Source organism: Hylobates moloch, unplaced genomic scaffold, assembly GCF_009828535.3.
Source record: "Hylobates moloch isolate HMO894 unplaced genomic scaffold, HMol_V3 SCAFFOLD_64, whole genome shotgun sequence".
Lineage (NCBI taxonomy): Eukaryota > Metazoa > Chordata > Mammalia > Primates > Hylobatidae > Hylobates > Hylobates moloch.
The window spans coordinates 294,902-309,366 of record NW_026652339.1 but is presented as its reverse complement, the minus strand read 5'-3'; the positions used below and the strand labels follow the sequence as shown (position 1 = coordinate 309,366).

At 46.9% G+C, this 14,465-nt stretch overlaps 1 protein-coding gene across 1 annotated transcript in view; it reads right to left on the bottom strand.

The window, feature by feature from the left end:
* The window catches only part of LOC116463793 (regulatory-associated protein of mTOR-like), a 193,110-nt gene that overhangs the window by 101,064 nt on the left and 77,581 nt on the right, over positions 1–14,465 (bottom strand). The window contains exon 2 of the mRNA XM_032754180.2: positions 13,872–13,974. Coding sequence (XP_032610071.1) covers positions 13,872–13,974 — 103 coding nt within the window. The remainder of the gene's footprint in view (positions 1–13,871; positions 13,975–14,465) is intronic.

Sequence of the window (14,465 nt, the reverse complement as noted above, 5' to 3'; positions counted from 1 at the left end):
AATAAACTAAAATTAAATTCCTTGATGGATATTGTTGACAATAGTATCAGTCTGATGTGGGGTGAAGTGGACAGATCATAAATGTAAAATTGTACTTGTGTCTTATAAAACATTTCTCTTCAAATTCCTTTATGAGTTTCTATTTAAGGGGAATCTGGGAAAGAACTAATGAAATTTCAGTGGCGAGTGAGTGTGTGGGTAAATTGATGAATGAAATGGATGGGTAGGTGGATGGAAAACGAGACGGTAATTGGTATTTGTATAGAACTTTTAACTCTTTATAAATTTTCCTATCTGCAGGATTTTCAGCATAACCCCTCTGAATTTCAAGACACTTAGAACTTTACACTGAAAGGAACTTGGTCCAACCCACCTCATGGGACAGAAGGGCAAGCTGAAGTTTAAAGCAGTCAAATGACTTGCTCCAAGGTTATTGATAGTGCTGGCATTCAGCCAACCTGAAGGCGTGCAGCTTTTTCTTTTTAAACCTCTCCATCTTCTTCCTATGTACCCAGTTGGATTACCCATCCTATCCATTTCACCTTCCAAAGAGCTGGCGCTCCACCATCACTGCTAACGTATTCACCCAATCCGCAGCACTTCACAATGCCACTGAGACCCTCCCACCTCCCAGCTGGGTTCCTCAATCTGACCCAATGGCCCCAAAGAGTGGTGCCCCAGGCACAGACAGGGCCACCACTGACCTAGTCTTTCTCTTCTCAGTCCACCCTGAAGGTAAGCGCAGGCTGACCCCCTCCCCTCAGAAGCCCACAGTGTTGGCTGTACGCTCCATTTAGATGGAAAGCTGTCAAGAGTGGAGACCCAGCAGTGGGGCTGGGGGAGGGGACCCAAAGGGGACAAGATTAGACTTCTGGGCCACTGGTCATCTTGTTCCTTGATGTGAGGTCCATGGGTATGATCAGTTTAGGATACACTCAGGTTAGGTTCAGTTTCCTCTGTGTGCTATCCTTCAATGAAAAGTTCGCACTGAAAGCCCCATCCAGCACTCACTGCTCGGAGAATCTTTGTAGTTCTTTGTACCTTGTATTTAGCAGACACTTAATAAACATTTGTTAATTGACATATTAACTGAGTGCTGCCTACTAGATGAAGTGCCAATTTCTCTGTGTGGCTTTCAAGGACTCCGCCACTCATTAGTTGTGTAGCCTTAAACAACTCATTTTTGACTGAGAAAATACATAATGGCAAAAGGGCTACTTTGAAATTAGAAATGATTTTTAATGAGTCTGTAATTTCCTAACCATAACGCCGTCCCTGCCTATTTTGTAATAATTAGTCCTGTATACAGTGAGAGGCGTGTGATCTTCCTCAGCTCAGGGGCAAAGCTTGGAGCCACACAGCTGCAGGCACCCGGGGCAGGAAAGCTTCGGCCGGGACCCACGGCCTTTGCAGCGTCTGTGGGGCTAGGACGGGAGCCATACAGGAGCGATCTTTGACAGTCTGGCCCCGTTGTAACCACTAGGCCTCACTCCTCACACAGCTACAAAATTACGTTCCTGTGTTGCCTATTGCTGTATTATACAAAAACCAAGAGCTAGACGGATTTTCAGCAGATATGAGGGGATGAACATGTCCTGTTTTAAAAAACTGTCCTCACTTTGGAAAGTAGATACAGGAGAGAGGCGGGCTCCAAGCAGTTAACCCTCTTCCTTCAGATTCCTTCAGAGGGGAGGCAGAGATACCATGCTGAGACACCAACGGAACAGGCAGAGAAAACAGTGTGTTAAGCCTGGGCAACAAATGAGACCCTGTCTCTACAAGAATTTTTTTTTTTAATTAATCAGCATGTTGGTGCATGCCTGTGGTTCCAACTACTCAGGAGGCTGAGGTGGGAGGATCGCTTGAGTCCAGGAGGTAGAGGCTACAGTGAGCCATGATCACACCACTGCACTCTAGCCTGTGTGACTCCGTCTCAAAAAAAAAAAAAAGAAAGAAAGAAAGAAAAGAAAACAGCATTTTAAACCATGAGCCCCAAAGAGCCAAGGCTTCAGCTGTGGGCACAGAGCTGTGCTGGAGCATAGGGCTGTGACTGGCCGTGGCTAACGGGTGCTACTGACTGCCCCTGGCTAACGGGTGCTACTGACTGCCCCCAGGCCCAAAGGGAGCCCAGCTGGTGGCCAAAACCCAGCCCCTCGGACCTCAGAGTGTGGGCTCACGCTCTTTCTTAGGCTCTTTGCTTTTGCCTCCCACTGCCTGCCCTGACGTCTCTACCGCAGCATTCTCCAGCCTTCCACGCCATTCAAGCTTGACCTCGTATTGGCCTCTGTTCTACTGCATGGGTCCTAGTCTTACCTCCCCAGCTGTACTATCAGTGCCTTGAAAGCAAGAGCACAGCTTACAGTTCCTTGTATATAGCACTATGCTTAACATATACGTTTCCACCTAACCAATATCTGTTAACCAACTTGACTGGTCTATGAATCCCAAATGGTTTCAAGAATCAATGGCGAAGTCTGCGCAAGTGCTCTGTAAACCCACGAGCCACCGCCAAGGGTGATCATGACTATTTTCAGCTCATCTACCCAAGGTCTCTTAATGCTCACGTGTATGCAGAGAAAAACAAAGCTAAGAGCCTCCCAAACGTTCCCTTGGGATGACAGAATTTCCATGCATCTGACAAACCTTTGGCATTCTCACCTCTTCTGATACACAGCTACCATTAGCTGGCACACAAAACCATTTCCGCTAAATGACACTCCCTGCTCAGCATGCAGCTCATCCGCACTCCCACAGCAGAGTTCCCCAAGAGTGGGGCCCGCGCAGTTCTTCAGCAGGATTGTTTTTAGTATTACTGTTGTAGCATTTAATGTCGGGCCATAAAACAAAACAGCCTCTCCCCTGCTTCTCTGAAAAGAGACCAGTGTCACTTCTGTGAACTAGAACAGCATCTTATTATCCAGAGGAGGGCGGAGCAGGGGTGGGAAAAGAGGTCTCGGCCGTCGGCAGGGGCAGGGCTGGAAACGCAGGCGCGTGCTATGACCCCGTCTCACCAGTTCCAGCACGCTCAGGACCTGGATCCCATTTCTCACGAGCTGACTCCACAGCCCCAGGCTTCATCTGGATGACATAGCAGGGAGGCTGTGCCATCCAGAGCCACACTGGGCATTGGCCCCTTGTTTGCTCACAGACATGACATCTGCTCTCCCTCAGCTCTGGAAGGAGTGCTGTCTTCCTGCATGGTTCAGGCACACACAGTTACCCTTATTTTTCAAGCTTCTCAGACCCCTCTGACATCAGCACAGACCACCTTCCGCTCCACCCCACCCTGCCCAAAAATGATCCCCATACTCAGCGTTCTACATAAAGCACAGGAGATTCACATACATTGCTACCTGCCATATTGGATGTTTAATTTGTAAAACGAAATAAGCAGCACCGTGCATCTACTCCCAGAATCTGCTGGAGACCTTCAACCCTAAGTGAGCGGCTGTCCTGCAAGGCTGCACGCCCGGCAGAGGGGCTCGGTGAGCTGTGTTCACTGCAGCCCTCTTTCATAGTCAGCCCCACAGAAAGCAGCGGAAGAGGCATGGATTCAGGAAGCAGCTCATGCAGCACCTTGGTCCCTGCTCCCCATGCAGCACTGGGGCATGTTGGGGAAGGTTGTGGGTGATTTGGAGTGGGGGTACTAGGGCGTGTTGGGGGGTGTGGGTGATCTGGAGTGGGGGTACTGTGGCGTGTTGCGGGGGTGTGGGTGATTTGGAGTGGGGGTACTGGGGCGTGTTGGGGGGTGTGGGTGATCTGGAGTGGGGGTACTGGGGCATGTTGGGGGGTGTGGGCGATCTGGACTGGGGGTACTGGGGTGTGTTGGGGAGGGGTGTGGGTGATCTGGAGTGGGGGTACTGCAGCGTGTTGTGGGGGTGTGGGTGATCTGGAGTGGGGGTACTGCGGCGTGTTGCGGGGGTGTGGGTGATCTGGAGTGGGGGTATTGGGGTGTGTTGGGGAGGGGTGTGGGTGATCTGGAGTGGGGATACTGGGGCTACTGCTATGTTCTGAATGTGTCCCCAAAAATGTACATGTTGGAACGGAAGCCCAATGTGGTAGTATGAAGAGATGGGACCTTCAGGAGGTGATCGTGTTTCATAAAAGGGCTGGAGGGAACTAGACACCCACTTCTGCCTCTCTGTCCCTTTCACCGTGACAGGACACAGTGTTACAGCCCCATCTTGGAAGATGGACAGGGCCCTCAAGAGACACTAGACCTGCCAGTGCCTTTATCTTAGACTCCTCAGCCTCCAGAACTGTGTGAAATACATTTCTGTTGTTTGTAAATTACCCAGTCTTGGGTATTCTGCTACAGCAGCAACAGAAGACTAAGACAGTGTTGCAGGGTTCAGGATGTTTGAGGCGCCACAGCGTAGGGGTCGGGGTATTTGAGGTGTTGTGATGTTGGGGTAGAAGTAGGGACTGGAGTTGGGGCGGTGGAGGTGAGGACAAGTCTCTGCACCAAACCAGGTCTCTGCTCCCAGTTAATTCCCCCACCCTGCCATGAGGTACACGGCATCACTAGCTCCACTTTACAGATGAGGAAACTGAGGCCCACAACAGTTAAATGCGTAGCACAGCTGGGAGGAATAAAGCTGGAGTCTTGATTAACACAAAAATCTTGATTTCTAGTAATAGACCTCAAAATGCTAAGACCAAATATAAAATCCTGAGGTCTGCCTTCTAAACGGTAAAATGTTTGTAAGTAATTTGATTGCGCCAATCCCTGTAAGGAAGGCTTCCTCCATGGCCCCCGTCATTCTCATCTTGAGGAAGGCAGAGCAAACCCATCACCGAGCCCAGCCCCATCACTATACCCCACTCCTCGCCTTCCTAGCCAAGCTGCCCCACAAGCTTCACCACCTCATCTGCCTTCACTCTTCAGGTTGCTACAGCCTGGACCCCACCTCTCAGGCTTGACAATGCTGACCAGAAGCTCCTCCATGCACTCATCCAGAACCACCCTGGTCCTCCTCTTCGGCACCCCTCTCTGCACCCTCAGGGCCCTGCCTCTGCCCCACACCCTCTGGTCTAGTTCGTACTATGTGGTGACCTCCCCTGGGTCCTCTAGTCTATAACGAGTCCCCTTCTCCTTCTCCCACCAGATCCACTTTCCACTGGATAGTGGCTCTACTTGGAGGTTCCTACAAGCACCTCACCATGTGCGAAATGGAATCCCACCATCTGCCCAGCCGGCCCAGCTCCCAGTCTTGGTTACTGGTGTATCATCCTTCCCTCGGCTGGCCAGGCCTGAAACCTAAAGCACTTGTTGAAAATGCTAAAATCCCTTCTTCAACAATCCTAAAGCCACAAGGTGGGTCTGGGCAAAGCTGGCATCTGTCTGAGGATGATGGGAGCCACACTGGCCTGGAATGAGCTGTCAAGTCTGACTGGGCCCAGAGCCCATGCACAGGAAGAAGAAGAGGTGTGGCTGCAGGAAGGTGACCATACTGGTGTTGGACCAGGGCAGTGAGAAAGGCAGACATTAGGGGTGAAATGGCAAAGGATAACGGGGTCTGAGAGAAGCAGCAATGGCAGAGAGGAGAAGAGGGTTCACACAGGAGGAGGCACCACATTAGCCAATACAATAAGGACAAAGGATACAAAGGTTGTCACTGTCAGAAGATGGAGCTACAAATATGGAAATCCCCCATGAGGTGGAATAGGAGGCATGAATGTACACATAGAGAGGTACAGAAACGCTGAGACAAATGTGTACAGAGAGAAGCACACGCACACAGTATGCACATGCACACACAGTATGCACACAAACAGTATGCACACACACAGTATGCACACACACCGTATGCACATGCACAGTGTGCACATGCAGTATGCACACACAGTATGCACGCACACAGTATGCACATGCACACAGTATGCACACACACACTATGCACACACAAAGTATGCACACACACGGTATGCACACATACGGTATGCACACACACACGGTATGCACACGCACAGTATGCATATACACAGTATGCACATGCACAGTATGCACACAGTATGCACACACACACAGTATGCACACACACAGTACGCACACGCACACAGTACGCACACGCACACAGTATGCACACACACACGGTATGCACACGCACACGGTATGCACACGCACACGGTATGCACACACACAGTATACACACACACACAGTATGCACACACGCACACAATATGCACACACAGAGTATGCACACATACATAGTATGCACACACATGCATTTCCTTGCTCTGTCCAGCAAGAGAGGTCCCGGGAGCAATAGCACACCAGTTCAAAGAGAACACCTGGCACCCACATCTCAGTTTCTAACACCACATTCCACTAAGAGGAATGAGGCTGGGAAAAAGACTAGATGAGACAAAGTAAGCACATGCTCCACGAATGATGCAAGTAAGACAGAAGCCAAAGAAGCCGGCCCAGTGGGTTCCCAACAACCAGAGGGAGGCATGCTCAGCACCAAAGGATAACACTGGATTCTAAATCCACTGAATGAAAATGGAGGCCATGAGTTCAAAAGGAAGAAACTGAAAGTCACGAGGAAAGGAATATTTGCACAATCTCAAAGCACCTCTTCCCGAAAATACCTATCAACTACAAAGGGGAATTTCACATGAGGTCCAGCAGGCGCCAGCTTAATCAGGTGAGAAGATCTGCATGACCAGTAATGGATACATCACAGCCCCGCACCACCTGGTGCAGCCCGCGTGAAGCAGGCAGCTCTGCGTGATGCTCCTGCCAGTGAAGCATGACCTAAATGGAATCATTAGGAGACACCAGAGACATTCTACAAAACAAAGAGGCTGCCACCTTCAAGTGCCAGGGTCAGGAGGGTCACGGGATGCCTGTGGAACTGCTTCAGACTGAGTGAGAGGAAATTAGAATGGCGCATGGCTGAGCAGGATCCTGGTGCTACAAAGGACATTCCTGGGACACTGGCAAACCTGCATGCAGCTGAGGCTTACGTGGCAGCCACACGTCCACGCGAATGCTCCCTGATTTTGGTGACTGTATTGTCATCTGGAAAGAGAAACTCCCGGTTGGCAGGAATTACAGACTAAGGAATTCAGAGGTGCTGAAGCACCATGTCAGCCGCCTTCTCTCAATGAATCAGAAAGGAAACAGCTTAGTACTATACTTGCAACTTTTGGAACTTTTTTTTTTTTTTAAAATAAAAAATGGGCCTAGTGTGGTAGCTCATGCCGGTAATTTCAACACTTTGAGAGGCTGAGGTGGGAGGATCACTTGAGCCCAGGAGTTCGAGACCAGCCTGAGCAACAAAGTGAGACCCTGTCTCCACAGAAAATTTTAAAAGCGTGGGAGATGCACGTCTACAGTCCCAGCTACGCAGGAAGCTGAGGGAGGAGGATGGCTTGAGCCCAGGAGTTTGAGGCTGCAGTGAGCTATGATCACGCCACTGCACTCCAGCCTGGGCAACAGAGTAAGGTCCTATCTCACAAAAATAAAAATTTTAAAGTAAATAAACTAAAAAATAAAATGTGGGCTGCTACACACTCCTGCAAATGTGCCGATTCAAATCACTAGGCTTCTTTTTCTCTTATGCCATATTGTTAAAACCACAATCACCAGGACCAGGCACCTACCCATTTTTTAATAAAGGCCAAATAAAATTTTTGCAACTTAGAAAAGGCACATGCCTTTCTAAACTCAAAACTCACTTGAAATTATTAGAAAGTAGACGATATTCCTAAACTGCAGGAAAACTTTTAAAACACAATTTTTAGAAATCTCATTTGCTGGATCTTTCACACCAAGAAAGAAGCGTGGACTTCTTTCCATTCTCATTAACGTTGTGTAAATACTGATCAAAGAGACTGTGTGGGAGAGGGCGGTGAGCTCTGATAAAAGCTCAGGCTTCTCAGGCGGGGAAGAGCAACTGGATCCTCAGATGACACCACCTACACAAACCCGAAGGGCCTGCGCGTCCCGTCCCCGGAGCACACACCGGGATCTGCATGAGGAAGGCTTGTTCTAAAAGCCTAACGTAAGCATCACTGTGGAGGAAGAGAAAACAACTGATTACATTCAGCTGTGACGAGGGACGGATGAAGTGGAAAGAGTCCACGGTGGCTAATAAGAAGTCAATTTCAACCAGCACAGTCACCGGGAGCCAGCAGTGAGCCAAAAGAGCATCTGAGAAAATCAGCCACAAAACACAGCTGCTCCATCATGGGGTGTGAGGGACAAGTAGCCTGGAAGGGGTGAGGGAACTGTCATCCTAAAACACCCTCACATAGTGAGACAGCCAAATAATGCAGGAAAAACAACATTTATTTCCAATTCAGATTAGATGAGATTTAGATTAGATGAGTTTGGGTTTTTTTGAGACAGGGTCTCACTCTGTTGCCCAGGCTGGAGTGCACTGGCACAATCATAGCTCATTGCAGTCTCAACCTCCCAAGCTCAAGAGATCCTCCTGCTGTCGCCTCCAGAGTAGCTGGGACTACAGGCGTGCCTGTCCTCTCAAAATCAGCCACCCTGCACCCCTAATTTTCTGATTTTTTGTAGAGACATGGTCTCTTACTATGCTGCTCAGGCTGAGAATAATTTGTAATTTTTGTTGAAGTAATAAAGGGAACTTCTGCTTTTGCTTAGGATGTAGAAATCTGGGGGGGAAAGAGTTGCTCCAATCCTATCAACACGAGAAAGCTGAATAATCACCGACATCATCACTTTTCTTGAGCTCATAAAGGAGCTGAGACCGCAGGGCAGACAAATAAACTGAATCCCACAGGCCCATCCTCTCCGAGAGAGCCTGAGCACATGCACAGCCCATCTTTGAAGAGCACAGGTCTGCACAAGAAACCAGCTAAGATGGTAACGCGTCCTCGAAGCCCCACTGTGGGCTCGCATATCCATGTGGAAACACAGGGGGTCCAGGCACAAGGGGCGCTCACGCTCCCCTGTGTGCACCCCTACTGCACCCCCACTTCATGAGAAGCACCCGCCGGAGGCAGCACAGAGTGTGGAGAGGCTTGAAGTCCACCTGCCCCCAGAGACCTCCCCGCCTAGGAAGCAAAGCAGGAGACCCTCAGTCCACAAGAACAGGCACACACTCCTGTATCTAGGGAGTGGGAGGACGTACAGACAAAACCTACCTTGCTCACCATGGGCACGGAACACACTGTCCCAAGACACAGATGAAGAGCATGGAGGATGGGGTGAGGGAAGGTGCAAAACAGCCTACTGCTGGGATAGGAGCAGAACACGCCCTGGGCACAGAATTCCACACTGAATCGAGGCAGACGTTTGCCATCACTGGGGGACAGGTGAAAACACTGCAACCGCACTACGCCCAAGGCCCAGACGCCCAGGGCCTGCCTAAGACTAAAGAGAGACCAGGACCACAGAGAACTCCCACCACTCCACAGCCTGGTGCTGAGTAACTAGCAATGGAAATCCTGTGCCAGGAGACAGGCAAAGTCAGGGACCACTCGGTGAGGCAAGTGGGCAGGCACAGCTCAGGCTAGGGGTGGAGCAGGAGCCCTGGGAAAACCCCCTGGCGTGGCTGTACCCACCCTAACGCACAAGGACTGTGCTGGTCAGCTTTATGTGTCCACTGGGCCAGGCTGTAGCACTCAGCAATTCAATCAAACACAAATCCAGGTGCCACAGTGAAAGTACTCTATACACGTGGTGACATCCACAATCAGCTAACTTAAAGGAGATTTTCTTTGGTAATATGGGGGGCCTCATCCAATTAGTTGAAGGCCTTAAGAGCCAAACTGAGGTTTTCCTGAGAAAGAAGAAATTTCTGCCTCAAGATCACAAGACATGCATGCATACATACATACATAAACTTACACACACATGCAGGCACACATCTACTGCCCCTGTTTCTCTGGAGAATCTTGACTGATACAAGCACCAACTAATCACTCTAAGAACTAAGAGTGTTGTTGCAGTGGGTATAACCATTACAACAACAAATTCCAACCCCAGTTAACTACTTACTAAACTATAGACTATACAACTTACCTCATTCGCTATTGTTCTTCTACACACAATGTCCAGCATGCAATTAAAATTTATAAAGCACAAAAAAAGCAAGGAAAAGCAAATTATAGTCAAGAGATGATAAAGGAATTAGGAGACTCAGACTCAGGGCTGACCCTGATTTCTGAACTACAGATCAAGGACTCTAAGGTAACTATGATGAACATAGCAGAGGCTCTAGAAGGAAAGGCAGGCAATACGCATTTCCACTAGAGATGGAAACTAAAATAGTCAATGGAAATGCTAGAAATAAAAAACCCAGTATCAGAGAAAAAGAATTTCCTTGACTGGTTTATCAGCAGACTAACAAAAGCTCATTGCGACATGGGAGAGAACAAACGGAGGAGCTGCAGTACAATGTCCAACAACACAATACGTAGAGAGCTGAGTCCCAGAAGACAGAGACACACGGAAGAGCTGCGGTACAATGTCCAACAGCACAATACATAGAGAGCTGAGTCCCAGCAGAGAGAGACACACAGAAGAGCTGCAGTACAATGTCCAACAACACAATACGTAGAGAGCTGAGTCCCAGCAGAGAGAGACACACGGAAGAGCTGCGGTACAATGTCCAACAGCGCAATACGTAAAGAGCTGAGTCCCAGCAGAGAGAGACACACAGAAGAGCTGCAGTACAATGTTCAACAGCGCAATACATAGAGAGCTGAGTCCCAGAAGACAGAGACACACAGAAGAGCTGCGGTACAATGTCCAACAGCGCAATACATAGACAGCTGAGTCCCAGAAGAGAGAGAAAACAAACAATAAATATTTGAAAAGATAATGGGAACTTCTCAAAAATGAAGACATCAAACTACACATCCAAGAAGCTCACAGAAACCCAAAAAGAATAAATTTCACAGGTGCAGTACTGTACACCCATAGTCCCAGCTACTCAGGAGGCTGAGGCAAGAGGATCACCAGGACCCAGATGCTCAAGTATAGCCCAGCCTGGGCAACACTGAGAGACACCCATCTCTAAAAGAAAAAAAAGGGTGGGGAGAATAAATTCCAAAACAAACAAACAAAAAATTAATAGGTTATAGATAAAGCTACTGAGAATACAAAGGGAACATCTTGAAGGTTGCCAGAGAAAAATGAAACAGAATATACAGAGAAACAAAGAATTACAGCAGACTTCTCAGAAACTGCTAGCCAGAACACAACAGGTGACTGTTTTAAAAGACAGTGCTGAAAGAGTCAACAGAAAATTATATACCCAGAAAAAATACCTTTCAACCACAAAGACAAAATGAAGAATTTTCCAAACAGAAATCTAGGAAAATTTAATGCCTACAGACCAGCACTGCAAGATATGTTAGAGTAAGTTCTTCAGGCAGAATGATTATGATACCAGATAGAAACCTGGAACTGTGGAAAGAAATGAATGGTCCTCAAAACAATAAATATGAAGGTAAATATAAAAGACATCTATTCATTATTTTTAAAGATCTTTAAAAAACCAACAGTTCAGCAGTTCCTTAAAGAATTAAACATACACTTGGCCAGGCGCAGTGGCTCACGCCTGTAATCCCAGCACTTTGGGAGGCTGAGGTGGGTGGATCACCTGAGGTCGGGAGTTCAAGACTAGCCTAACCAACACGGAGAAACCCTGTCTCTAGTTAAAATACAAAATTAGCCAGGCGTGGTGGCGCATGCTTGTAATCCCAGCTACTCGGGAGGCTGAGGCAGGAGAATCGCTTGAACCCAGGAGGCAGAGGTTGTGGTGAGCCAAGATCGTGCCATTGCACTCCAGCCTGGGCAACAAGAGCAAAACTCCGTCTCAAAAAAAAAAAAAAAAAAAAAAATTTAAACATACGCTTAACATATGAGCTAATAATCACAGTCCTAAATATTTACCCAGAGAAAATATGTCCACACAAAGATCAAGTGCTTATAGCAACTTTATTCATAATTGCCAAAAACTAGAAACAACCCAAATGTCTGCCAACTAGTAAATGGATAAACAAATTGTGAGAGAGCCATAAAAATGGAATAAAGGAAAAAAACTACTAATACACGTAGCTACACAGATGAATCACAAATAAATTCTGCTAAAGGAAAGAAGCAAGATACAAAAAACTACAAACTATATGTCGCCACTTAAATGACATTCTGTAAAAGGAAAAAATCAGATCAATGGTTTCCAGAGGCCAGAGAAATGAGAGGGGATCGATTACAAAGGGACCCAAGGGAACTTCCTTGGTGTGACAGAAATATTCTATACATTGATTATGGCATTTGTTACATGACTGTATGTATTTGTCAAAACTTAAAGAAATGTACACCTAAAAAATGTGAACTTTACTGTATATAAATTGTATCTTGGCCGAGCATGGTGTCTCACGCCTGCAATCCCAGCACTTTGGGAGGCCAAGGTGGGTGGATCACCTAAGGTCAGGAGTCTGAGACCAGCCTGGCCAAAATGGTGAAATCCCATCTCTACTAAAAATACAAAAATTGCCTGAGCGTGGTGGCAGGTGCCTATAATTCCAGTTATTGGGAAGCTGTGGCAGGAGAATGAAATTCTGATACATGCTACAACATGGATGAACTTTGGGGGCATTATGCCAAGTGAAAGAAGGCAGAAACAAAGGGGAAAATATCAGTCTACTGGTATGAGGTCCCTAGAATGACAAATTCATAGAGACAGACAGTGGAATGGTGGTTACTAGGGGCTGGGGGAAGGCAGGAATGAGGAGTTGTGTAATGGAGACAGAGTTTCCGTTTGGGATGGTGAAAAGGTTCTAGAGATGGACAGTGAGGATGCTTGCACAACATTATGAATTATTTCATCTCGTTCAATTGTACACTTAATAACTCCTAGAATGAAAAATAATAATAATAATAATAATAATAATAATAGTAATTCCTAGAATGGTATTTTGTGTTATGTATGTTTTACCACAATTAAAAAAAAAAAAAGTCTCTGGACTTGAACTGCATAGGTTCAAATCCAAGCTCTGCTACTTACAGGACAACCATGAGCAAATTACTAATCTCTATGTCTCATGTTCCTCAGCTCTCAAATGGAGATTAGCAATAAACCCTACCACACAAGGTTGTTGCGAGCATTGTAAAGTGCTTCCAGTGGTATCTGGCACACTAGAAGCATTCAGCAAATGATGGCCATTATTATTATGGGCCATGATCCATTATGTGATGCTTTGCTGGAAGTGGTTCCATTTACCTTTTCTACATTTCCATGCAGGTATCAGTCATTCCATTTTTTTTTTAAGTGTACATAGATACTATGTATGCCAGACAGAACAAATTTAAAGTAGAAAATTGGCCGGGAGTGTAATAAAGTAGAAAATTGGCCTGTAATCCCAGCACTTTGTGAGGCCAAGGCGGGTGGATCACGAGGTCAGGAGATCGAGACCATCCTGGCTAACATGGTGAAACCCCATCTCTACTAAAAATACAACAATTAGCTGGATGTGGTGGTGGGCGCCTGTAGTCCCAGCTACTCAGGAGGCTGAGCCAGGAGAATGGCTTGAACCCAGGAGGCAGAGGTTACAGTGAGCCAAGATCACGCCACTGCACTCCAGCCTGGTGACAGAGGAAGACTCTATCTCAAAAAATAAAAATAAAAAATAAAGTAGAAAATTATATAACCCAATAATCATTATTTTATTAATTTTTCTTGAAACACTTTCTCCACTACAAATCACAGGTGAATGAATCTGAAATTACTTATAGGTGATGTGACTCCAAAAAGAAAAAAAATCCTCAGATTTGCACAGCCGGAGATGGGCCCCTGGACCAGACCACAGGCTTGGCGAGCCCTGCCCAGGCCAGAGCCGGCCAGACGGCCTTTGTGGCAGCAGGTGAGGGGGGTACTCACCGATCCAGCATTCCAAGCGCGCACAGGGCGTGGTCTTCACCACATCAGGAGGGTCCACACCAACATTCAGGCACAAAACTAAGGCAACACTGACTGTCTTCATCTGAAAACACAACAGAAAAAAAAAAAACAAAAAACAAATATTTCAATATGGAACTCATTTATGTGTTTTTCCAGCTTTTAAAATGTCCCCCAGAACATTGAGCCCCTTCCCCACCCACCTGCCCTCCAGCCAGTCCTCCACCTGTCACCTGGTTAGCCCAGCCCTAGTGCAGGAGTAACGCCCTTCTTTGAAGGCAGGGTTTCACAGCAAGGAGGGGCAGGTGGTGAGAGGGACATGGCAGGAAGGGCTATTCTCAGGCTTCCTTTTGATAAATCTCCAGAAATGGAATTATTTGATCAAAAGATATAAACATTTTAACGCATTCAATACATTCTGCCAAATTCCTTTGCAAAAAAAAAATTACACAAATTTACACTCCCACCAGATATTAAACCAGATCTAAAATTCTTGTTATTTAAAATCATCAATCATTTAATGAGAAAAGCTGTCGTATTGATTTAGTTTACATTTGTTCACATCAGTGATGCTGC